The following is a 26,508-nucleotide window of genomic DNA, read 5'->3' as shown; positions in this document are numbered from 1 at the left end:
TACTTTGCCTGTGGACGGGGTTGACCTGCTCCTAGATAATGATCTGGCGGAGGTGAAGGTGGTAGCCCCACCCAAGTAGTGAAAGAAAGACCGCAGGAGGTCAGAGAGACATGGCTGTGGCGGGAGACAGACCCCTGTAGGTTTCCCTGAATGTGTAGTAGATCAGGCCATGATCAAACCAGCTTCCCCAGAGGAGACTGAATTAGCACTGCAAGCAGATGGCCAGGAGGTCTGTCTGTCTGAGACTTTCTTTGGAAAGTTAGGAGACCCAGGGAATTAATTAAATGGATTTTCCCTAGCTGAGGCTCAGCGAGCTGCCCCAGTACTGTGAAAGTTAGCACAGGCTGCCCAGTCTGAAAGTGAAGCAGAGGGAGTCCCTGACTGCTACTATTTAAAGAATGAGGTACTGATGAGGAAATGAAGTATTCCTCACAGACCTGAGAGCAAGGAGTAGACAGAAGTTTACCAGTTAGTGGTGCCACAGAGGTACTGGGGAGAAATATTAAGGAGGGCCCACGAGACTACAATGGCTTTACACGCCGGTATACGAAAGACCAAAGCCCACAGTTTGACTGTCCAAAACTCCATAAAGATGTCGTGGGGTACTGCAAGAGTTGCCACATGTGTCAGGTTGAGGGGAAACCCCAACATACAGTGAAACCTGCACCCCTAAATCCTGTACCGGTGTTAGGAGGACCCTCCAGCAGAGGGCTGGTGAACTGTATGGGACCCCCACCGAGAGCAAAAAGGGACAGGTAGGCACAAGGCTGGCAAAAGGTTCGACAGGGAAGGGGAAAAAGTGACAAAGAGGGCAAGTTAAAGGAAGTCCGGGAGGAATCCCAAACCCTTACTGTCCGGTCAGCCAACCCTAAAAAATGTGAAAAGTTAGACCCCACATCCTCCTACGTAAATGCAGGCACAAGAAGCACCCCACCAGAGCTGCTAACAGCATTTACAGGAACCTGCAGGGACAAAGAAAGACCTCTAGGGGGCAGAGAAACCATGAGGGTGATGCCTCACCTAGTCGAAGTGCCACAGGGGAGTGCAGTAGAGTCTACACACATATCTTCCTGCAGGAGTGTTCCAGCGAACAAAGGGGAGAATCCTCTCCCACAGTCAGAGAAAAAGGGAACCACCCATTCCCTGAAGTCAAAAGCCTTTGCACGTCTCAGCAAAGCACTGAAAGACATTTCAGGATATACCTGCCCACTAAATTGCAATTTAGGGCTAATTAAATCCAATTCCCCCGCCTCCCCCCAACAATCCCCCTTCCCCTCCACCCCCCCCACCACCTTGGCAGACCTCAGCAGGAACAAAGAACCTAGGCAGTATGGCAATGGGAAAACTGAAGAAAAACTTCCCCAAAGAATGACATGGTTACTGGGATGCCAAAAAGGGGAAATTAAAGCAGCATTGGCACCAAGAAAATACAGTTTTAGGAAGTTTTAGGATTCATGAATGAATGGAAATGAATGAGAGAAATGAATGTTTTTTTCCTCTATCTTACATATTTTCCCTCAACCCTTTTAATGAAATGCCCTTTTCTCAAATCGCATTTAATTTCCCTGGGCATGGAGGTATCATGCAGGCGCCCACCTGCCAAGAATGAGGCACATAAATTTCACCACATGGACATTAAATTTCAAATTGATGCTGGGAAGAAGAGAAGGCCGGTGACAAAGGGGTTGCCAGCCCCTGACTGGAAAGACATTTTTGCATATTAACAGACAGTGCTTGTCGACAAAGGAGATATTCCCTGCTACATTTCAATCCACAAACAGATGTGGTCAGACCAGTTAGTCATATGACTAACTTGCGGTTGCAGTTTTTTGAACTGAGAGCCTACAGAAAGCAGAATGCTGCTGGACTGAAGAAGACCTCCTGTCTGTCTGCCTGCTCCTATCTCTTTCTCATGGAACTCCAAAACCCATTGAGGGCACATGAACCCCAAGAGAGAAAAGTCTCCTACAGTGAACAAGGTTTAAGAAGAACACTGGGTCCCAACGAAAAGCAAGATCTACCTACAATCAAGGACACTACAGTGAGCTCGAAGAACGGTAACACAAAAAACCTCCTCAGATATTGCCTCAAACGTTTCCACTTTATTTCTTCTGTTTTCTTTCTGTCTCTATCTGCATGTGTGTATCGCATATGCATGCTAGCATGGGCACGTCTTGTATCCGTAGGCGTCAATAGAATTAGAGTTTAAGTTTAAGTTTAATAAATTTCAATCTTTCTTCTTTAAACCTAAGAAGACCTGCTTGTGCTGGTTTCTTTGCTTTATTATTGGAAACTTGTGAGCAAGGATTCACCAAGGGGGAACCAAAACATGGTGTGTTTAAAAATTAAACCCTGTTACAGTAAGACCAGGTGAAGGCTGATAGGGAACCCTAGGGCTCTTTCTCACGTGGTCGTAACACATTGAATAAATATTTTGTGGCTTCTTCACAGTAGAAGGCACAAATTACATACCAGAAACAAAGGGTAACCAAGCAGCCAATAAGAGTGAGGAACTTAAGGCAATTAATATCAGCAGAGAAAAAGTATTAGAGAAACCTAAGGGACTAAAGGCTGACAAATCCCAAGGACCTGATGGCCTACACTCTAGGATTCTAAAAAAGGTAACTGCAGAGATGGTGGATGTATTGGTCATGATTTTGCATATTCTCTAGATTGTATTGTCCCAATGGAAAATGTAACACCACTATTCAAGAAAGAAGGGAGAGAAATAAGGACATTACAGGTCAGTTAGCCTGACATCAGTCAACAGGAAAATTCTGGAATCTATAATTAAGGAAGTCTTAAGAGTGCACTTAGAAAATCATCGTATGATCAGACAAAGTCAACATGTTTTATGAAAGGGAAATTGTGTTTGACAAATTTATGAGAACTTTTTGAGGATGTAACTAATAATGGAGTCAGTAGAAGTAATTTACTTGGATTTCCAAGAGGCACTCAGTAAGGTACTATACAAAAGGTTAATATGCAAGTTAAGGGCTCATGGAATTGGTGTAATATATTAGCATCAATGGAGGATTAGTTAACAGATAGGAAGGAGAGATTAGGGATAAATGGGACATTTTCAAGTTGACAGGTTGTAATTAGAGGAGTGCTGCAAGGATCAGTGCTGGGGCCTCAACTATATACAATCTATATCAATGACTTAGACGAAGAGACAGAGTGTAATGTATCTTAAGTTTTCTGACAATACAAAGTTAGGTGGGAAAGTAAGCTGAGAGGAGGGCACAAAGAGGCTGCAGAGAAATGATTAAGTGAGTGGGCAACAAGGAGGCAGATGGAGTAAAATGTGGGGAAATGTAAGGTTATCTACTTTGGTTGTAAGAATAGAAAAGCAGATTATTTTTTAAAAGGTGTGAAACTTGCAAATGTTGATGTTTAGAGGGACTAGGATGTACTCGCACAAGGAACACAAAAAGTTAGCATGCAAGTACAGCAAAAAATTAGGAAGGGAAATGGAATGTTTGCCTTTATTGCAATGGGATTGGAGTACAAGAATAAGAAAGTCTAGCTACAATTTTATAGGGCTTTAGTGAGGCCACACCTAAAGTACTGTGTGCAATTTTGGTCTCCAAATCTAAGGAAGGATATGCTTGCCTTGAGGTGGTACAACAAATGTTCACTAGATTTGTTTCTGAGATGAGAGGGCTGTCCTATGATGAGAGGCTGAATAAATTGGGCCTATACTCTCTGGAGTTTAGAAGAATGAGAGGTGATCACATTGAAATATACACAATTCTAAAGGGGCTTGACAGGGTAGACACTGAAAGGTCATTTCCTCTGGCTGGGGCATCTAGAACATGGGTGCACAGCCTCAGCATAAGGGATTGGTCATTTAGGATTCAGATGACAAGAAATTTCTTCACTCAGAGCATTGTGAATCTTTGGAGTTCTCTATTCCAAAGGGTTATGAACGTGCCATTGTCAAGCATATTCAAGGCTGGGATAGAGAGATTTTTGATCTCTCAAGGTATCGAGGGATATGGGGAGTGGGCAGGAAAACAGGAGTTGAGGCAGAAGATCAGCCTCAGTACCTTATTGAATGATGGAGCTGGCTCCAAGGGCTGTATGGTTGATGTTTTTATGCTCCCTTGACTCCAATCCAACTTCCTTCCCTAACTCCCAATTTAGCTGAGATTATACATGGTTCCCTCTCCTCAGGTACTGTCCCTCTTCCTTTCAAAACTGCCATTTCTTCCTCAGAAAACACATCCTGAACCTAATCTCCAACCACATTTCCTCTCTAATGTCCTTGTCCCCTTCCAAATTGATGTTGATTGCTCCCACATTTCCCTGTTCGAATCCTTCCCCTACCACAGCACCAAAATGACATCGCCAAAGTAACAATTGAGATCTTCCTTGACTATGGCATTATCTCTTTCCATCCTCCTTGACCACTCTGTAGCCTTTGATGTGGTCACACCATCCTGCTTCAACATCTCTCCTCTGCTGTATAACTAGTAGGACTGCTCTTGCATGATTCCACTCTGATCATAGGCAGAACATCTCCAGTAATGGCCTCACCCTTCCTTATCTTCAAGGTCTCATCCGACCTTGTCTCTGTATCATCCTCCTACCCTACAACACCTCCATCCCCAAGAACCCCTGCTCCTCCAACCCTTGGTTCTTGTGCAACACCCTCTTTCTTTGCCTCATCACTGATGCTATGCATTCAGCTGTATAAGCCCCATGCTCTGGAATTGTCTCCCTAAACCCTTCCACCAACACCCCTTCCTTTTGTTCTTTAAAATCGTCCTTAAAACTCACCTCTGACTAAGCTATTGGATACCTTTTATAAGAACTCCTTCTTTGGCTCCGTGTCCATTTTGTGATTCCATTTTTGTGTAGCACTTTGGGAGGTCTTTCTACTTTAAAGGTACTATATAAATACAAGTTTTTGTATCAGCTACAGATCCTTCAGTAATGGCTACTACATAATTCTATCAGTCTTCCAGATAGCTAGGTGCCAACATGTCAGCAGTGTTTGTGGCTGATCAAGCACTTCAGCTCTTATGTTTTGAGGTACAACCAGTTGTTAGATTGCCTAATTTCCATGAATGGATTCCCTACTGTCTGCAAAAACAAGTCCATTTCTTCTTGCTGTGAGCTTAATCTCATTGTAGTAAGTACAAATTTGCTGTAGGATATTCATTTAAGATTTTGGCTGAGTTGCTGCAATATTGTTCAATTTATTTCCAATTAAGATTCAGAATTAGTTGGCAAGTGGACATTGCGGAGAGTGTAGTGCAGTTTCCAAATTGCTGTAACTTTGTGCATACCTCAGCTTTTGATTATGCATAGTAGAGTCTCATCAATATTTAGAGAACTGTGAACTATTTTTCACTTTTGTTACTCTTTCTCTTCCTTTGTTAATACTAAGTCTGCACAAGGCTTCCATAACTTTGAAAGGAATAGCAACCTGTGCCACTTGTGTTTTCTGCTGTTCTGTGTTGCAGTGCTAGTGCATACTCAGTAAGTAGTTACCAGATCACTGGTAATGCATATATTGTTTTGGACAAGTGATTAAAAATTGAAGTCAGAGATTTTCAATATTTCTGCAAATATCTGCTTTGTTGGCAACTAAAGAGTTAATGGCCCCTTGATCTGATGCAGTTTGGCTTAAAATTAATATTCTTTTAGTGCAGCGCCCACACAAACATTAAACCACCCTTTAGCTTTACAGATGCTCACAAACATCATTTTCATTTTTATTTCTGATCGAGTATCTAAGCTCAGTTGTTTATTCTTTTACTTCAAATGGAAGATGCCTAATTATTTTCTAGAAGAAGACTCCTTAATAAAAAGAAAGTGCTGTATTCACTGGATCCCAGCAGAATAATAATTACTCAGGTGTCAAGCAGAAAGTTAATTAGGAGTTTTATATATTTCTGTTGTCTGGCTTTTCCTTTGAACCTAGACATTGTTTTGAATTGAGAGTTCTAATTCTCTAACAATTATATAGGGAGCTTAAGGCATGGCTTTATTCTGAGCTCAGAGTTAAATGAATGGAGTTACAGACTAGGCTGTCTGGTCATTGCTGCTTTCGGATCAGTGTGTGGGCCCAAGTATTGCAGTGTGAGTCTCCTTTATATACCTGAACTAACATCCCATCCTTTATTTCTTCAATGAATGGAAAGATGACATTTTCCTGTCTAGCTGAAGTTCTCCACTTATTGTTATACTACTTTTCCTTAAATTGAGAGCATTTCCTGTTGCCATCCTTCCTGTCACTTTTCATTTTCACTAAAGACTACTCATTTTCATAATTTACATCTGAAGTCATCTAGAGATTATAAGCACATGTCCAAACATCTTTAATATATCAGAACACGGATCTATTTAGGTACACATCACATCTTGCATTCCTGTACAGGTTCTCAAATCTATCGTTGAACATTGATTTAGTCTTGCCAAATTCACTGCTGAGAATCCATCTGGGCTTGATAAGTCTTAGCCAAGACGTTTTTTCACAATTTGCTACTGAGTTGTCTTACCTTTTAAAGTATATTCAACATCTAGTCATGAATATTTGACTGATTCCTATGATATGTTGGGAGTTATGAGTTTTTCTCCACTCTGAGGTTACCTTCTGGAAGTTTTACCTCCCTCTCTATTACCAACAGCTGCAGCCTATTCACCATTTATTTCCCTGAATGAGATATCAATATTTCAATCACCAATGTGTAACATGAGGTTTTATTCCACGGATCCAGAAAATAAGAAACAGATCTAGACTTAAAAGCTGTGCTACTTTATTTTCTAATTGCCAGTTCAGAACCTTAGAGATTTAAACCTCAAGTCTTCTGGCAAGTCTTACTGAGGAAGTTGAATATAAAGTCCAGCATTTTGCAGTAAAAATAATGCTGAGGCTATCAATAGTTATTAAAGAGTAAATCAGACAGCAACTTTTGTGACTGTACATGTACAGTTAGACATGGAAATCAGGAAATTGCAGTCTGAGTTGCCCTGCTGCTGCAAAAGCTGTTTACTGACAGTATTTCGCTGAGACTGGGCATTGAAACACATGGAATGGCATGAAGTTGCTGTAATTACATGATAGGTATCCATTAAATACACTGGAAAGTGCTAGGGCTGGTCCATTCCAGTCTGTGAATTTTTAACAGTGTGATAAGTCTTAATTACTGTCAAACAACCTCTCTGGCACTGAAAATTAACTTTCATAAGTGGAGTGTCTCATTTCTTCAGATTTTAATAATTGTTGGGGATTTAAATAAAAAAGAAATTTTAAGCTTTTCTTTGTCTCTTTGGTCTCTCTCTTTTAATCCCAATTTTTATTCCCTCTGTTTATTTCGCTTTCTGTACATGATTTGGCATTACATTAAATATTCTAACCTACTCTTCTCAGTCTGGATTCTTCAATCTGATTGGCTGAGAAGATACACTGAAGCTTGCCCTGTTCACACAGGTCCCAAATCCCTTGTAAAGGGTGCTGCACTATTTTGTATTTCTAATTGCTGCAAGTTCCGGTGCAAAAGGACATAGATGGTTGGTGGGCAAGTGTAAGTAAAATGAATGGCCATTCATTCACTGCTGACCACAAAATCTGGGTCATTAAGTTTATATACAGATTTATTTGAAAATAATGGTGGTAAATCAACACAGAGCAAAAGATGTAAGCTCGAGGAACAGCACCTCATCTTTTGATTAGGCATTCTATAGCCTTCTGGACTCAACACTGAGTTCTACAATTTCAGATCATAATCTCTGCCCCCAATTCATTTCCTTTTTCTCTGCAGGTTTTAGCGTTAGTCTTGTTTTTCCTTTCAGACAACAACTATTCCTCATTCTGCCATTCAGACCTCCTCTAGACACATTCTTTGTTTCTTTACTTGTCCCATTACCACGCCCTTTGGTCCTGCATCACCAACTCTTTTGTTATTTATCTCTCCTGTCTTCGACCCTATCGCAGACCTTCCCTTTTGTTCTTTTTCTATCCTCCCCCCTTCCAGTTGTTTAAAACCTATGGCATTTCTAACTTTTCCCAGTTCAGGTGGAAGGTCACCAACCTGAAATGCTATCTGTTTCTCTCTCCACAGGTGCTGCCTGACCTGCTGACTATTGTTCCGACTGACGCAGGAGGAGTGCACTGTTAATTCAGTCCCACTTCTCCACAGGTCACAACATATATTTACATTTTCCAACTTACTGCAACAGTCAATCTGATACACTATTTGTCCCCAGGATAAAGCACACCAACCAGGTTTCTTTAATAAACAACAAAATTATCTGTTTATTATACCCCAAGTCTTAACCAATAATAAACATACACGCAAATTGAAATATTAAAGCCCTTTTTTAAATTCTAGACCTCACACACACACTCACATACACAACTGGTTAACTGGGGGGAAAAAGGGAGTTTTGTTTACAGATGTTACAAAGAAATAGAAGGAATAAAAAAAAAACTTATACTGAATAGATGATATGGAAGTCCTTTGTTTTGGCGAGGTGTCCCAAAGGCGAATAGGTGGCTGCCACTACGAATCTTCCTAAAACAGTACTTTCCAGATGATGTTGATGAATAGTCTGGGTAGGCTTTCAAAAATATTCAAAACAGATGACTTCACATAGGTCTTACATCAGGTGTGCAGCAACAAAGGTTTCAATTCTCACACATTTGATGTAAAGTTCTTTTAAAGATGCAAGGTTTCTGCAAGATTTCAAGATTTCTTCAAAATACAGGAGGCAATAGTACAACTTGATGCAGAATTTGCTTTTCAAGAGCAGGGATTATTCAAAGAGAGAGAGATATCAGCTGGCTGGATCTTTTGTCCTCTTGTAATGTCAATAAGCAAACTCCAACTGCTTGTTTTTAGCTAAATCAGGTGGGCTTTTTTAACAAATCAAAATGAAACTAACTTTTTCCAGAGGTAAGTCCTATGACACCATAAATCCTGATTTGTCAATAAGCAAAAGCTCTTCAGGCCAAAACCCTCTGCTGGGTTCTTTACAAACATCTACCTTCCAGTAAAAACTTGTTTACTGGCCAACCTTCTGTTGACCTTCCTTTTAATGAAAACACCCAAAGTTTAGCTTCTTCAAGATTCCAGCATCCATGAAATCCTTTTCTGTTTTTAACATATAGATTCTCAAGTTTTGACAAAAAATGGAAACCTTTGTGACAGTATTTCCAGCATTTTCTGTTTTTATTTTATAATTGACAAAGCAAATGATGTTTTCTACAATGTAGAATGCTGTTCTGTTTGTTAAAGGAATTAAATCATAAAATAAAATGTGGGAAATATCCAATTCCTGACTAGCAGCAGAGAGAATATACCTGATCCATGGTAGATTAGTAAGCATGTGGTAAATGCCTTCAAGTAAAGTCCCAGATAGTCTGGTGGAGGCGGAATGCATCCTTGTAGTAGTGATGCATTCACCTAATGCCTATAGTGCAGTTTTCCTAACTTTGTCACTCTTAAATTCTGTAGCTTTCACTTTAACTAACCTACTATGAATAAGTGAGTTTATAAAATCAATAGTTGGTTGAATCAAAGGAGATTAGATAGTGTTCTAAACCATAATGTGGTTCCTGTCTCAGCCCATCTGCTGCTGAATTCATCAAGCATGCCTTTGTCACCTCGATTTCAATGTAATCCTGGCTGGCCTGCCATTTTCTACCCTCTATAAAACACTGCTGCCCATGTCCGAACTTGTATTCACTCTGGCCAGATAGTAGCAGGCAGAGCGTGCACATGATGTCGACAGGATCGCAGGCTTCCCCATGGTGCAGGGTCCCTTCGATTTCACACATGTGGCTTTGTGGCACCACATCTAAATGCTGAAGTGTACCACAACTGCAAAGAGTTCCACTTCTTGATTGTGCAGTTGGTATGTGACCATGCTTACCATATCATGAAGGTGAATGCCCGCTATCCTGGCAGAGCCATGATGCCTTTATTCTGCACCAGTCTGGTGTACCATCAGCATTTGAGCTGCCATGTCAAAAAAGAGGGTGGCAGCTGGGGGACAAGGGTTATCTGCCAACCACCTGATTCATGACTCCAGTGCACAGCCCGACCACACATGAACAGAATGCATATAATAAGAGCCTTGTTGCCACACGTAACATCATTAAGCAGACCATTTGGGTGCTCATGCAATGCTCCTGCTGCTTGGACTGCTCTGGAGGACTCCTCTAGTATTCATCGCAGCACGTATCACAATTTGTCATGGTCTGCTGTATCCTTGCCATCATGAGTGCACAATCCTTGCCACCAGGGATACGGAGAGCAGCTCAGGAGCATGAAGAAGAGAAAGAGGAGGAGGAGCAGGAGCAAGGGAGGAGGCAACCACCTCAATTCCTTTCTGGTCAGGCTGTCCGTGATTGGCCCATCTGACTGTGGTACCAGTCAACACATCCCAAATTCTCCATTCAGCAGCATTCCCATAACTTACCATCTCTCTGTTACCGACCATCATGGTGTCCTCTTGGCCACAATGCTGAAGTAAAAGCTACCACAAAATAACAATTCAAAATCAACTTTATCAAAAAAATCATCGAATATTCTGTACAAAAATCAAGTCATCACTCTTGTGCATTCCAAGTTGGTGCTGTTTGATGCACCTTGACTATGCAGACTTTATGGCAGGCCTGACAATGCACCAAGCATTTCATTGTGCATTTCCATCAGCCTTTTTCTGTACACCACCCCATCAAAGTTCTCATCTGAGTTCTCAGCAGCAGAATTCATGTTGGACCTCACACTCCATGGAATTGGAACCAGAGCAACTCTTTCCCCTGCCCTGGTCACTGGCCACTCATGTCCAGTGTCTCACCTATATGCTGGTCTCTAAATTACGTGCAGTGCCAATGTCTGAGCTGGTAGCTACAAGTGTGAGACTGAGTGATGGTGTTTCATCATTGTTAGCCTGTAGTTCCTCTGGCACTTCATATACCTGCAACACTGCCTGGCCAGGTGGCAATCTTTGGGTACCTGAAAAGAGAAAGGGACTAGGATAGAGTTGTGGTGAGTGGGTGGAGGCAAAATGTGCATGCTTAGACCATCTGCAGCTGGTAAATCAGAAGAGACTGGGATGTGAGAAGGAGCATTAGGTAGGAGCACACCGACACCTTCAATGGTTTCAGCCCTGCCATTGGCCACACCCTCCGTTGCGGTCACTCCAATGATGGCAAGCACTATTTCCTCTATCAGCGTGTGGTTATGCAGCCATGCACCACCTCCCCCCCCTCCCCCCGACCCCACCACTGGTTAGCTCCTGCTGCCTCCGGTGGTGTGCCACCTTCTTGTGCAAGAGAGAGGGGAGTGTGTCATTGAGGGTGGTGCAATCTGTTTAAATGATGTATCTGTCATGATTGAATAGGTGATAGTGTGTGAAAGCTGTGAGATGTGAATGTGAGGCTTGTAGCGGTATTAGGTGTGTGACGGAAACCCCACATGCCACTTTTAATGGACATTATTACAAATAACTTTAAAACAGAACAGAGAAGCTAAGATGGCCACGCGCAATTTGCATATGACAAGCCAAAGGCCAGCTGGAGACAGAGGTGATTACCCAGTCTAGGTAGAACAATGGGGGTGCTCTCTGATTAAATTACCTAGAATGGTTTTGTCAATGTTGATAGTCAAAAGTCATCGACACCCATTGACTTTGAAAGAGCCAATCCCCTCCCACCCCTCCAACAAGTATGTTTGAACAGCTTGAGGAAAGCCTTGAATCTCAAAGAACATTCCGGAAGACTTTTACTGAAACACAAAGAGGTGGTCACATCACATGACCGCTTGTGCAACTCTGGAAGTTTGTGAATTGTGCCTCAGAAGGCAGACACTAAGTGAAATCCAGGGAAGGAACATCTCCTCTCTCCCTCTCTCCAGCAAAGCGTCAGGGAGGCCTCAGCTGCAAGCCTACAGCTCAGCACAGTCAGCAATTGGAGGACATGGATAAAGCCCCCTCTTCTGCCTTCTGGAACCTGAGAACCAAGCCTAAACCGTGCACGTGGCCCAGCGAGGACTTCAAGACTACAATTTCAATTAAGGACAATGGGACTAAACTTCAGTATTTAAATTCTATTTTTATTAAGGAATGTACTCCAACCTCCCAGCTCTGTTTTTCCCTCCGTAATCTATTTGTGTGTGTGCCTCTCATGTGAATGTGAGCGTATTTTAGCAATTTTAACCAGTTTAGAATGATAAGGTTAATAACCTTACATATTTGTTTAAACTCGAGAAAACTTGTCTGATTGGTGCATTTGAAATTATATTAAAGGAACAGGAACAAGTGCTCACTGAGGTGGTAAGTTAAAACACTGTGTTAAAAAGAATAAACCCTGTTGTGGTCAAACCAGAGAAGGGGTGAAATAGGAGCCTGAGATCCCTTCCTCAACTGGTCGTAACAGGTGTTACAGGATGAGGTGAAGCTATGAATGTGAAGTATGAGTTGTGACTGGTAGGGACTGTTGGTAGGTGAGGGAGGGGAGGGTTGGTGGATTGAGCAGTGTGCGAGGCTAATGGTGCAGTTGGTAGGATTTGACATTTGAAGATGATTAAACTTACCTTAACCACTTGTATGGAGGCCATACTTCTCTTGGCATTGCATCTAGCTCCTTTGGGCTACACTGCTGTCATTGACCACAACGGCTTTCTGTATCTACTGCCTTTGCGGTGTCTGTCTGGAAAGCCTCCTGGTCTCCTGTGGATAAAAGACCTCTCCCCTCTTGTCCATCTCCTGCACCAAGGCCTCATGTCCTGCGTCAGAGAACTTTGGAACACACATTCTGCCCTGTTGAGCCATTATTCTCAATTCTTTCTGCTTTGACACTCTTAGAGTCATAGAGTCAGTGAGTTATACAGCACAGAAACAGGCCCTTCGGCCCACCGTGTCCGTGCCGGCCATCAAGCCCATCTATTCTAATCCCATTTTCCAGCACTTGGCCCATAGCCTTGTATGCTACGGCATTTCTCTGGTACCTGGTTATTGACATCTCTGCTAAGGGAAAATGTTTCTTCCGATCTACCCTATCTATGCCCCTCATAATTTTGTATACCTCAATCATGTCCCCTCTCAGCCTTCTCTGCTCCAGGGAAAACAACCCTAGCCTATCCAGTCTCTTCATAGCTGAAATGCTCCAACCCAGGCAACATCCTGGTGAATCTCCTCCGCACCCTCTCCAGTGCAATCGCATCCTTCCTATAGTGTGGTACCCAGAACTGTACACAGTACTCCAGCTGTGGCCTAACTAGCGTTTTATATAGCTCCATCATAACCTCCCTGCTCTTATATTCTATGCCTTGGCTAATAAAGGCAAGTATCCCTATGCCGTCCTAACCACCTGATTTATCTGTGCTGCTGCCTTCAGTGATCTATGGACAAGTACACCAAGGTCCCTCTGACCCTCTATACTTCCTCTGGTCCTACCATCCATTGTATATTCCCTTGCCTTGTTAGTCCTCCCAAAATGCATCACCTCGCACTTCTCAGGATTAAATTCCATTTGCCACAGCTCTGCCCATCTTACCAGCCCATCTATATCATCCTGTAATCTAATGCTTTCCTCCTCACTAATTACGACATCACCAATTTTTGTGTCATCTGCGAGCTCACTGATCATACCTCCTATATTCTCATCTAAATTATTAATGTACACGATAAATAGTAAGGGTCCCAGGACCGATCCCTGTGGTACACCACAGGCTTCCAATCGCAAAAACAACCCTCGACCATCACCCTCTGCCTCCTGCCACTAAGCCAATTTTGGATCCAATTTGCCAAATTACCCTGAATCCCATGGGCTCTTAACTTCTTGACCAATCTCCCATGCGGGATCTTATCAAAAGCTTTACTGAAGTCCATGTAGACTACATCAACTGCTTTACCCTCATCTACAAACCTAGTCACCTCCTCGAAATATTCAATCAAATTGGTTAGACATGATCTCCCCCTGACAAAGCCATGCTGACTCTCCTTGATTAATCCCTGCCTCTCCAAGTGGAGATTAATCCTGTCCCTCAGAATCTTTCCAATAGTTTCCCTACCACTGATGTTAGACTCACTGGCCTGTAATTACCTGGTTTATCCCTACTACCCTTCTTGAATAAAGGTACCACATTCGCTCTCCTCCAGTCCTCTGGCACTTTTCTTGTGGCCAAAGAGGATTTGAAAATTTGTGTCAGAGCCCCTGCAATCTCCTCCCTTGCTTCACATAGCAGCCTGGGATACATCTCATCTGGGCACTTCCGGCACCTGCTGCAGCTGGAATGCACTTCCTTTTTAAGAGGTGCAGGTTGGCTTTAAGTCGTGTTAGCCTCACATGAACTTTGGCCCCCTGCTGCAGCATACAGCCACTCAGCAGTGTGCTTAATGCTGGGCTGGACACTATCTTTTAAGTGAACATTCAGCACAAAGTTTGTGCACTGCCTGCATCGGAAGTTATAGGCATGGGTTAAACACACATTGCGATCCTCGTGCCACTTTTTGGGCCATCTTGAATTTTTCCTCATATACGTTGCCCATTTCATATGGGCAAACTATTAAAGGCATGCTGAATGAGGAAATAATGAAAAACCTTGATACGTATGGTGAGTTATGAGGGAGTCAGCATGGATTTATGAGAGGAGATCCTGCCTAAAAAATGTACTGGAATTCTTTGAGGGAATGACAGACTTTGTTGACAATGGACATTTTGTGATATTTAGTCTTCAGAAAGGCTTTTAATCAACATTACAATTAGTCCACAAGGTAGGAAGATAATGGAATAGGAGGCAAGCTCCTGAGGGGGACTGAAAATTGACTAGATCAGAGAAAGCAAAGGGTGATTATGAAAAGACCTGCACTTGACAGGCTAGAAATCACTGGCAGGTGCCACAGGGGTCAATGCTGGAAATGCTGCTTTTTACAGGGTATATTTGGAACACTAACAGAAACAAAACTAAATTTTGATGTTGGCACAGTGGCGCAGTGGTTAGCACTGCAGCCTCACAGCTCCAGGGACCCGGGTTCGATTCTAGGTACTGCCTGTGTGGAGTTTGCAAGTTCTACCTCTGACCGTGTGGGTTTTCGCCTGGTGCTCCGGTTTCCTCCCACAGTCAAAGACTTGCAGGTGATAGGTAAATTGGCCGTTGTAAATTGCTCCTAGTGTAGGTAGGTGGTAGGGAATATGGGATTACTGTAGGGTTAGTATAAATGGGTGGTTGTTGGTTGGCACAGACTCGGTGGGCTGAAGGGCCTGTTTCAGTGCTGTATCTCTAAATAAATAAGTAGGGAACAGGCAAGTGTAAAATAAAGGGAGATAGGTTGGGAAGGTGAGCTGACGAGTGGGGAATAACATTTATCATACTCAAATGCAACATAGTGAAACTGAGGAGTGGGAAATAAAAAGGAGAAATGGTTTTGGGCTGCAGAACACAAAACAGAGGAGAGGGATCTGGGAGTATTGGTGAATAGCTTCCTGAAACCATCAGCAGTGTGCTGCAAGCAGCAAGGAAAACTAACTGGATATTGTGATTATAACCAGAGGGATACAGCACATATCCCAATAATGAGTCTGTATAACAACAATAACTTGTATTTATCTAGCACCTTTAACATAGGAAAACATCCCGAGGCACTTCACAGGAGCTTAATCGAACAAAACTAAACTGGCATTGAGTCAAAGAAGGAGCTATTAGGACAGGTGACCAAAAACATGGTTAATGAGTTAGGTTTTAAAAGGAGTGTCTTAAAGGAGGAGAGAGAAAACACAGATTTGACCACATCTAGACTGCTGTTCTGGTCAATATATTAGAGCAAGGATATCCAGGCATTGGTAATAATGCAGTAAAGAGTAACAGAACTGATATATAGCTTAAGGCATCTGTACCAAGAGGAGAGTTCAAAGAGCTCGCACTATTTACTGTGGAGAAAACACGGCTCAGCAGAAACGTTAGTCAATATTCAAGATTCATAAGGACATCGATAAATTGAACCTCCTTAATCACAGAATCACAGAATCGTTACAGTGCAGAAAGAGGCCATTCGACCCATCGTGCCCGCACTGGCTCTCTGAAAGAGCAATTCCCTCAGTTCCATTCCCCTGCCTTCTCCCCGTAACCCGGCACATTCTTCCTTTTCATATAACTGTCTAATTCCCTTTTGAATGCTTCAATTGAACCTGCCTCCACCACATTCTCAGGCTATGCATTCCAGACCTTAACCACTCACTGTGTGAAAAAGTTTTTCCTCATGTCCCTTTTGCTTCTCTTTAAATCTGTGCCCTCTTGTTCTCGATCCTTTCACGAGTGGCAACAGTACCCCTCATGATTTTGAATACTTCTATCAAATCACCTCTCAGCCTTCTCTTCTCCAAGGAAAACAATTCTAACTTCTCCAATCTAGCTTCATAACTGAAATTCCTCATCCTTGGAACCATTCTTGTGAATCTTTTCTGTACGCTCTCCCATGCCTACACATCTTTCTTAAAGTGTGGCGCCCACAACTGGACGCAATACTCCAGCTGAGGCCGAACTAGTGTCTTATACAAGTTCAACATAACTTCCTTGCTCTTGTACTGTATGCCCCTATTAATAAAGCCCAGGATACTGTATGCTTTATTAACCGCTCTCTCAACCTGTCCTGCCATCTTCAATGACTGATTCACATATACACCTAGGTCCCTCTGCTCCTGCACCCCCTTTAGAATTGTACCCTTTATTTTATATTATCTCGTCATGTTCTTCCTACCAAAATGAATCACTTCGCATTTCTCTGCACTGAACTTCATCTGCCACCTGTCTGCCCATTCCACCATTTATGTCCTTTTGAAGTACTACACTATACTCCTCACAGTTCACAATGCTTCCAAGTTTCGTATCATCTGCAAACTTTGAAATTGTGCCCTGTACACCAAGGTCTAGGTCGTTAATACATATCAGGAAAAGCAAGGGTCCCAACACTGATCCCTGGGGAACTCCACTACAAACCTTCCTCCAGCCCGAAAAACATCCATTAACCACTACTCTTTGTTTTCTGTCACTCAGCCAATTTTGTATCCATGTTGCTACCGTCCTTTTTACTCCATGAGCTACAAGCTTGCTCACAAGTCTGTTGTGTGGCACTGTATCAAACAGGATTGAGATTGGCACAAACTCTGGAACCAGGGCACAAAAGCTCAAGCTTAAACGAGAGGTGATAGGTACACAATTCAGGTTTAATTATTTTATGCAGAGTGGGTGAATGTATTGAATGGACAGTGGATACTGATAGTATGGAATTCTTGTTTTTATTCATTCATGGGATGTGAGCATCACTGGCAAGGCCACCATTTATTGCCCATCATTAATTAGCTTTGAGAAGATAGTGATGATCAGGCTTCTTGAACCGCTGCAGTTCAAGTGGTGTAGGTACACCCTCAATGCTGTTAGGAAGGAAGTTCCAGAAGTTTGACCCAGGGACAGTGATATAGCTCCAAGTCAGGATGGTGAGTGACTTGGAGGAGAATTTGCAGGTGGTGGTGTTCCCATACCTCTACTGCCTTTGTTCTTCTAGGTGATAGAGGATGAGGATTTGGAAGGTACTATCAAAAGGAGCCTTGGCAGGTTGCTGCAGTGCATCTTGCAGATGGTACATACCGCTTTCACTGTGCACCGATGGTGAAGGGAGTGAATGTTTAAGGTGGTGAGTGGGCTGCCAATCAAATGGGCTGCTTCATCCTGTATGGTGTTGAGTTACTTGAGTGTTGTTGGAGCTGTACTTATCCAGGCAAGTGGAGAGTATTCCATCACATGCCTGACTTGTGCTTTGTCGATGGTGGACAGGCTTTGGGGAGTCAGGAGGTGAGTTACTCGCTGCAGAATTCCCAGCCTTTGACCTGCTCTTGTAGCCACAGTATTTATTTGGCTAGTCCAGTTAAGTTTCTGGTTAATGGTAACCCCCAGGATGTTGATGGTGGGGGAATTCAGTGCTGGTAATGTCGTTGAATGTAAAGAGGAGATAGTTTGTTGGAGATGGTCATTGCATGGCACTTGTGTGATGCGAATGCTACTTGTCACTTACCAGCCCAAGCCTGAATGGTGTCCAGGTTTTTCTGCATGTGGATATGGACTGCATCAGTATCTAAGGAGTTGTGAATGGTACTGAATACTGTGCAATCATCAGCAAAATCTCCACTTCTGACATTATGTTAGCTCCCCCTTGGTGAATCAGAGCCTCCACTCTGATTGGCCGGTAGCTCTTGGAGGTGGAACCTTGTTCTTAAAGGGGCAGGGTCCCAGACACTGGGCAGTTAACTTCCTGAGCTCTGTTAAAATGCAGCCATGGTTCCCCCAAACAGCCGAGGCAGGGTTTCTCGTGCCTTTCTGGCTCAGAGTTGGGATCCCCCCCCAACCTGGATAAAATTCAGCCCATTGTTACCTCAGCCTCATGCTCACCTCTTCCATTATTTCCTATTTGAGATGCTTCAGTCTGATTTCTGTCTTATCCAAAACAGAGTCTTTTCTGTTGAATGCAGCTAATGACATGCTGTGACTGTGGCTACAATTCACTATACCTACTCATCATTCTTGACCCTTCCACTGCCTTTTGAAAACTTTTCTTTTCAGTTGTTCTTTTGGCTCAGCCCCCTAATTTCATTTCTTCTCTTTCTACTTCTACAAATAAGGTGTTAGCCATGACTCAATTTTGTTTTATTCATTCATGGGATGTGGGTGTCACTGGCTATGCCAGCATTTATTGCCCATCCCTAATTGCCCTTGAGAAGGTGGTGGCGGGCTGCCTTCTTGAACCGCTGCAGTCCATTTGGGGTAGGTAGACCCACAGTGCTGTTAGGAAGGGAGTTCCAGGATTTTGACCCAGCGACAGTGAAGGAACGGCGATATAGTTCCAAGTCAGGATGGTGTGTGACTTGGAGGGGAACTTGCAGGTGGTGGTGTTCCCATGCATCTGCTGCCCTTGTCCTTCTAGTTGGTAGAGGTCGCGGGTTTGGAAGGTGCTGTCTAAGGAGCCTTGGTGCATTGCTGCAGTGCATCTTGTAGATGATACACACTGCTGCCACTGTGCGTCGGTGTTGGAGGGAGTGAATGTTTGTAGATGGGGTGCCAATCAAGCGGGCTGCTTTGTCCTGGATGGTGTCGAGCTTCTTGAGTGTTGTTGGAGCTGCACGCATCCAGGCAAGTGGAGAGTATTCCATCACACTCCTGACTTGTGCCTTGGACAGGCTTTGGGGAGTCAAGAGGTGAGTTACTCGCCTCAGAATTCCTAGCCTCTGACCTGCTCTTGTAACCACGGTATTTATATGGCTGCTCCAGTTCAGTTTCTGGTCAATGGTAGCCCCTAGGATGTTGATAGTGGGGGATTCAGCAATGGTATTGCCGTTGAATGTCAAGGGGAGATGGTTAGATTCTCTCTTGTTGGAGATGGTCATTGCCTGGCACTTGTGTGGTGCGAATGTTACTTTCCACTTATCAGCCCAAGCCTGGATATTGTCCAGGTCTTGCTGCATTTCTACAGGGACTGCTTCAGTATCTGAGGAGTCACGAATGGTGCTGAACATTGTGCAATCATCAGCAAACATCCCCACTTCTGACCTTATGATTGAAGGAAGGTCATTGATGAAGCAGCTGAAGATGGTTGGGCCTAGGACACTACCCTGAGGAACTCCTGCAGTGATGTTCTGGAGCTCAGATGGTTGACCTCCAACAACCACAACCATCTTCCTTTGCGCTAGGTATGACTCCAGCCAGCGGGGGGTTTTCCCCCTGATTCCCATTGACCTCAGTTTTGCTCGGGCTCCTTGATGCCATACTCGGTCAAATGCTGCCTTGATGTCAAGGGCAGTCACTCTCACCTCACCTCTTGAGTTCAGCTCTTTTGTCCATGTTTGAACTAAGGCTGTAATGAGGTCAGGAGCTCAGTGGCCCTGGCAGAACCCAAACTGAGCGTCACTGAGCAGGTTATTGATAGTACTTTCACCTCAGAGACTCGGCAGTTGTGGGTTCTAGTCTCACTTTAGAGACTTGAACATAAACTCTCGACTGTCATGTCAGTGTAGTGCTGCAGGAGTGTTTTGCTGTCAGATGTGTTGCCTTTAGGATGAGATGTTAAACAGATATTCTGTCTTCCCTCACAGGTGGATGTAAACATTCCCATGGCACTACGTTGAAGAGGTTCTCCCTGGTGTCCTGGCCAAAATTTATCCCTAAACCAAAACCACCAAAAAATAGATGGGCAAAACTGTAAGTGTTCACTGAAACCAAATACAGAAGTTGATGTCAGTGAGCCTACTCTCCTCTACAGGGTACAATGTAGAGGTTCCTACAGACTGTAAATTCCATTACAATCATGATTTGATGAAAACTTCGACTTCTACTCTGCTATTCTTGTTGCAAAAGTTACACCTTGTTGAATGAAGTATAACTGGGTTTTAATAGCATTCTAAATTTGCAGTTACTGTTAAAACCTTTACTGGCCCTGGAAAGCTAATTCTGTATTTGTAGTTTGTCAAATTTCTCCATAGAAAAGTTATGGCACAGAAAGAGGCCATTCAACCCTTTGTGTCCGCGCCGACTGAAAAAACTCGCTGCTTATTTTAATCCCACCTTCCAGCACCTGGTTGTAGCCTTGCAGGTTACAGCACTTCAGGTGCCACTCCAGGTACCTTTTAAATGTGTTGAGGGTTTCTGTATCCACTACCAATCCAGGCAGTGAATTCCAGCCACCCACCACGCTCTGGCTAAAAAAGTTTTTCCTCATGTCCCTTCTAACCCTTCTACCAAACACCTTAAATTTGTGGCCCCTGGTAATTGACCTCTCAACTAAGGGAAACAGGCCCTTCCTCTACTCTATCTAGGCCCCTCATAAATTTGTACACCTCGATTAAGTCACCCCTCATCCTCTTCTGTTCTAAGGAAAACACCCCCAGCCTATCCAATCTTTCCTCAAAGTGCAATTTTCAAGCCCTGGCAACATTCTTGTAAATCTCCTCTGTACTCTCTCCAGAGCAATTATGTCCTTTCTGTAATAAGGTGACCAGAACTGTACGCAATACTCCAGCTGTGGCCTAACCAACGTTTTATACAGTTTCAGCATCAACTTCTGTATTTAGTTTCAATGGAATAATGGCAGTGAACACCAACAGTTTTGCCCTGTTTTTGTATTCTATACTTTGGCCAATAAAGGAAAGCATTCCATATGCCTTCTTCACCAATTTATCTATCTGTCCTGCCACCTTCAGGGACCTGTGGACATGCACTCCAAGGTCTCTCACTTCTTCTATCCCTCTCAGTAACCTCCTGTTTATTGTGTATTCCCTTGCTTTGTTTTCCCTCCCCAAATGCATTACCTCACACTTCTCCGGATTGAATTCCATTTGCCATAAAAAAAGTTAAATATAATTTTTCTTAATCCAATCATAATTCTTTTCTTCACTATCTGGAAATTTAAATTAAAAGTGAAGGATATTAAGTGCTTTTAATTTCCTAGTTTGCTGTGTGTGTATACTTCAATGTGATTGATTCTTTACCTATTTGCTGACGTCACTGCTGCTGCTTGCCAAACCATCCCCTGGACTTGGCGCTAGATTGAAACTGCTGTCAGGAAGGGGGAAGAATGCACCACAGACATTGCTAGATCTTTGTGGCAGCTTTCTTTGAGATCATGAGTTGAGTGCCCTTGCTTTGCCACTGATGGCGTTTATCACATTGGTGTTTGTGGGATGCTGTTGGCTGCTGCATATCCTGCATTACAACTGTGACTACACTGCACTGTAAAACATTTTGGAATGTCCTGAGGTTGTGAAGACCACTACACCCTCTCTGCACTAACGCTTTGTCTTTCAGCACACCATTAACACACCCTTTGCCTTTACTCCATGACCTTCTTGTCAGTTATTCTCTGTGACCCTCTGTCCTATCAACACCTTCCCTTTGGTTATCTCTTGCCCTACCTCTGCTTTATTTGCTTAAAACCTATTACATTTCTAACCTTTGCCAGTTCTGATGAAAGGTCACTGACCTGAAACGTTAACTCTGCTTCTCTCTCCACAGATGCTGCCAGACCTACTGAGTATTTCCAGCATTTTTTGTTTTTATTATATATTATATATAAATGCAAGTCTTTCTTTTACACACGATATAAATGCACATCACTGTTGCTGCTGCAACCTGATAATTATAAATCCTTCCAAAACACTTATTATTCCAGGTATTTCCAATTTGGATGGCAGGTACTTATATAAGTACATTGGAAAGCTGCAACATATGCGATTCAGTGAATGACAAACCATAGGACAGGCACTCAAATTATTTCCGAACACAGTAGGAACTCACAAATGTTAGGCAGCCCTGTGACAAACAGCTGTACTTCAGATACAATACTTCAAAGACTACTTGGCTGAGATAAAATGTCTGATGTGAAATAGTGAACATGGAGATTTTCTGCGTGGATATCTTGTGCAAGATGTGTAGTTCATTTGTTGGTGGGTAAGGCAATTCATTGAAATGACTGACTTCACAGATGAAAATGAGTTTGGTGGCTTCAAAACCAAAATGACATGTTGCCACTTGACTCATTTTTCGGTTTGCTGATGTTGCCTTGCCTGGTAACCTGGTGATTTATGATGACAGGAGGAATAAAACAATGTACAAATCCAGTCAGTTTTCTTAATTATCAGGACAGTGGCAATAACAATAATTAGGCAAAAATCTGTGCTGTTCTGAGCTGTTATGAAATCAGCAATTTTTCTATTTTTGAAGCTTAGATATTAGTTTAAAGACGAATAAAGCAGCAACTCCTACAAACCAATTTAACGTGAAATGTTATTAAATCTGAGTGGCTTTGTTTAATTTTGCAGCCCCTGAAGAGGGAGATCTTTTCAGAGAGCCCCAAAACTACAGGGAAACAAAATCTAAGTTTCAAATGGCAAATATTAGTTCTAGTTTTATATCCAATAGCCTTTTTAAAATGAAAAACCTACTCGAGTCTCAGCATATGATGTCTCATCAGAGAAGTGTCACGGTAACAGGTAGAGACTGCAGTCTATTTAGCACACGGGAAACTTTTTGACCGCACATTTAAAACTCGAAGCACAGATTCTAACCTCTGCTCGGACAACTGTGATTTCATTTATTACTCCCAACAATTGCGAAATAATTCTAACATAAATTCCTTAACTCACCCCAGTAATTACAGCAGTGTAAACGTAGCTGATGGCAGCGAAGCTGATGAGGGCGAAGAAGAGTCTCTTCATGACGCCCTTTCGATAAACTTTTGGGGTTTTGCCCGCCCTGGTGTAGTTACACTGGTTGCTGATTCTGTTGGACTGACTGATCTGCTTTGATGAACCTGTGCGGCTGTAATATAAGGGAGCCTGAGCAAAGGGGCGATCTGTCATTCAGCTCTATATGACTCATCAGAGGCTGCGGCCACATTGCTAGTTGTCAATACTGCGTAAAGCACTCCACTGCAAACTTGGAAAAAGCCGGAGCAACTATGACTTCAACATTCCTGAAGCACATGCACACTCTCAGTCCCAGGGCCACTCACAGCTAATCTCACAAGTTTACTGGACACCTGGAAAAATAACTAAAAACGACTCTAGCCATCAACAAGCAAAGGTTATTCTCCTAATGCAAGTACAGGAGCCTGTACTGTAATTTATTGCTTGGACTCAGGTTAGTGAAGTTCGGACAGTACGTACTGTAATCCCCACCCCTGCTAATAGTTGCCATAACCTAATTACAAGGAAATTAATACTTTGAGACAAATAGCTGCACTAAGAATGTTAAAAAGTGCAAACCTTCCATCAGTTTATTTGCAGTCAATTAATGTACTGAGGCAATTATGAGTTATTTCATAATCAATCTTTATTGATGTTTTCGCTAATTTCTTGGCTTTGTAAAAACTTATTGGTATGTAGATGACCCAGCAATATTATTTCATATCACAGTAAAAGCACCCTTCAAATGCTTCGCCATTATTGACTGTGCTTTAGGAAATTGACAATAATTTCGATCTATTAATATATTTAAGTACATCGGGCATAAATAGATATCACACTCTGTAACAGATGGAAAACAAAGATATGATATGGGTACTTTTAAGTTGCAGTCAAACTTCCCTGACCAATGAACAGTTATACACTGATTCACCTAATTTGTGTTTGACAACAATTAGATTTAATTACCATACTGGGGGAGAACTTTTGTGAAAGAAAGACTTGCATTTACGTAACCCCTTTCATGAGCTTGGGATATTTCAAAATGCCTTACTTCATGCCAATGAAGTATTTTTGAAGTGTAGTCACTGTTGTGATGTAAGAAATGCACAGCAAAATCCCACAAACAGCAATGCACTAAACAACCAGATCATCTGTTTTAGATATTGGTTGAGGGAAAAATGTTGACCAGGACACAGGAAAACTCCCCTGTTCTTCTTTGAATAGTGTTGTGGGATCTTTTACATGCACTTGAGAGTGCAGATGTGTCCTTATCTTATCCAAATACAGTGCATTGAGTAATGCAGCACTCCCTCAGTACTGCACTGAAGTGACAGCCTAGATTATGTGTTCAAATTTCTGGAACTTAAAACTTAAGTGGCACTTAAACACACATCTGACTCAGAGGTGAGAGCTCAACCATTGAACCATAGCTAACACAATTCAATTCTTTAGCAAAATGCTACACTGTGTATTACATGGTAGAACAATTCTGTCCTAATAAACACTGCAGCATCCCACTTACCATGAGAATGCCACAGGAAATATATAGTTTTGAGGTACATCCGACTTACTTCAGTACGGATTTCTGTTAAACCAAATAAAGTGTTTTTAAAAAGTGAGTAAGAAATCCAATCATTTCTCATGAAGAGATAAAGGAGGAAAATTTGATTAGGCCTGATATCAAACGCAGGGATCTTGATGCATGATTAACCAGCACCAGGTCCTATTGAAGCAGGCAGCATGCAAACTTTGTGCTGCCTGCTCATCAACATAATTGTAGCATGCAGCCATGTTTTCACAAGGTGCCAGGAAGCCCTCAAGACACACCCTGTGAAGGGAATGGGAATCAGGTGGCCAGGGAGGTCAATTCCCAGAGTCTGGCCCCGAAGACCTAGCTACAGTGCTGGAAAATGTTCAATGACCTCACATGTGTGGTCAAGATCAATGAATGCATCTTCACATGCCATCTGTTACCCATCACACCACCAGCCTCACACTCTGCTCAATGCACCACAGCCATCAACAATCAGGACTCATGCCTAACATTTAGATGCTCCACCTCGCCCTCACACACTTGCTAATGCTGCCAGCTTCACACCCACCTCTCGCAGCTTCCGCATTCCTCCAGCTATTCAGCTATGACAGGCACATTGTCCAACTACATTGTATCACACTCACTGTCATTCTTCCTTCTCTGTTGTATGACAAAGTTGTGTATAACCACAGGGAGCAGCAGAGAACCGGCAGGGGATTGGCACAAATACATTTCCTCAGCCCTTTGGAGGAGATGATGCTCTGCATCATGGTGCCAGCTGTGATTGAGGCCATTGGATCCAGCCTCGCCAAGAACTTTCAGGTTGACAGTATTATTCTGCCTTATGCCCCTTCTAAAATTCTACTTCATCCTCCTCCTGCTATCTGGCATGAAGTGAAAGCTGCAGATAGTGTGACCATTGACCTCTTGCTTTCTACCCCAGCCCCTTTCCCTCACCCCAACCCTCCCTTCTGCATTTTTGCTTTCTGATACCCAAGATTTGTCACCTGGTCAGTAAGTGCAACTTCGAAGGGTGATGGTTACACCAAACCTTGGATGGAGAAGCACCATCACTTGCTCTGACACTTGCAGCCACCAGCTCAGTTACTGCCACTGTGTATACCTTAGAGGGTTGTATAGAGTTGAGATCAGCTTGTGGTGAGTCATTGTGCACCAATGGTCTGCAGCCAGGCCAGGGGGAGAGGATAGAGCGAGTGTCAGATCACCAGAGGGCGAAGTCACAGACGAGTTCTGCTGCCAAGGACTCAAATGAGGACTTCGATGGGATAGAATATAGGAGAACGCTGTTGAACATGCACACCAAGATACTGACCTGTGGTCACTGCCAAGAAGCATGGTGGAGTCTGGCTTGAATTTGGCACAGGGCTTTGCACAGAGCTTGAATCCCATCCTTTCCAGCATGGAACTGGTGGCCAACTCCATGACAGCACTTGCGGACCCAACTGTGATGCAGTGTTTGATGGGTAATATCTCAGCTTCCATTGCAGCACAATCAGACACCACCCAACATCTAAATGCTGCAGTGGGAACTTAGACTGAGATTATGAGAGCTGTGCTGGTTGTCATGCAAGCCCAGCTTGGTGCCATGCAGGTTCAGACTGCCACCATCATGGTTGCTGATACTAATGCTCAAAGGAGCACACAGGCTCTCACAGCAGAAGCAATCTGTCTTCCAATCTGGCCCAAAGATGGTGTTTCAGCTGACTGTCCCAGGACGAAGGCATCACAACTGTTGCCAGGATAGTGGGCATTCACCAACATGATGTTC

General features: G+C 43.0%; 1 protein-coding gene across 1 annotated transcript in view; it reads right to left on the bottom strand.

Moving 5' to 3' along the window:
* prok2 (prokineticin 2) overlaps positions 1–26,222 on the bottom strand; it is a 50,557-nt gene extending 24,335 nt beyond the window's left edge. The window contains exons 1-2 of the mRNA XM_068052265.1: positions 26,053–26,222; positions 23,144–23,318 (exon numbers count right to left, since the gene is read on the bottom strand). Of these exons, the coding sequence (XP_067908366.1) occupies positions 23,144–23,318; positions 26,053–26,222 (345 nt within the window). The remainder of the gene's footprint in view (positions 1–23,143; positions 23,319–26,052) is intronic.
* Between the last annotated feature and the right edge of the window lie 286 nt (positions 26,223–26,508).

The sequence above is a fragment of the Heterodontus francisci genome, chromosome 19, assembly GCF_036365525.1.
Source record: "Heterodontus francisci isolate sHetFra1 chromosome 19, sHetFra1.hap1, whole genome shotgun sequence".
Classification (NCBI taxonomy): domain Eukaryota; kingdom Metazoa; phylum Chordata; class Chondrichthyes; order Heterodontiformes; family Heterodontidae; genus Heterodontus; species Heterodontus francisci.
This window is presented reverse-complemented; position numbering and strand designations above follow the sequence as displayed.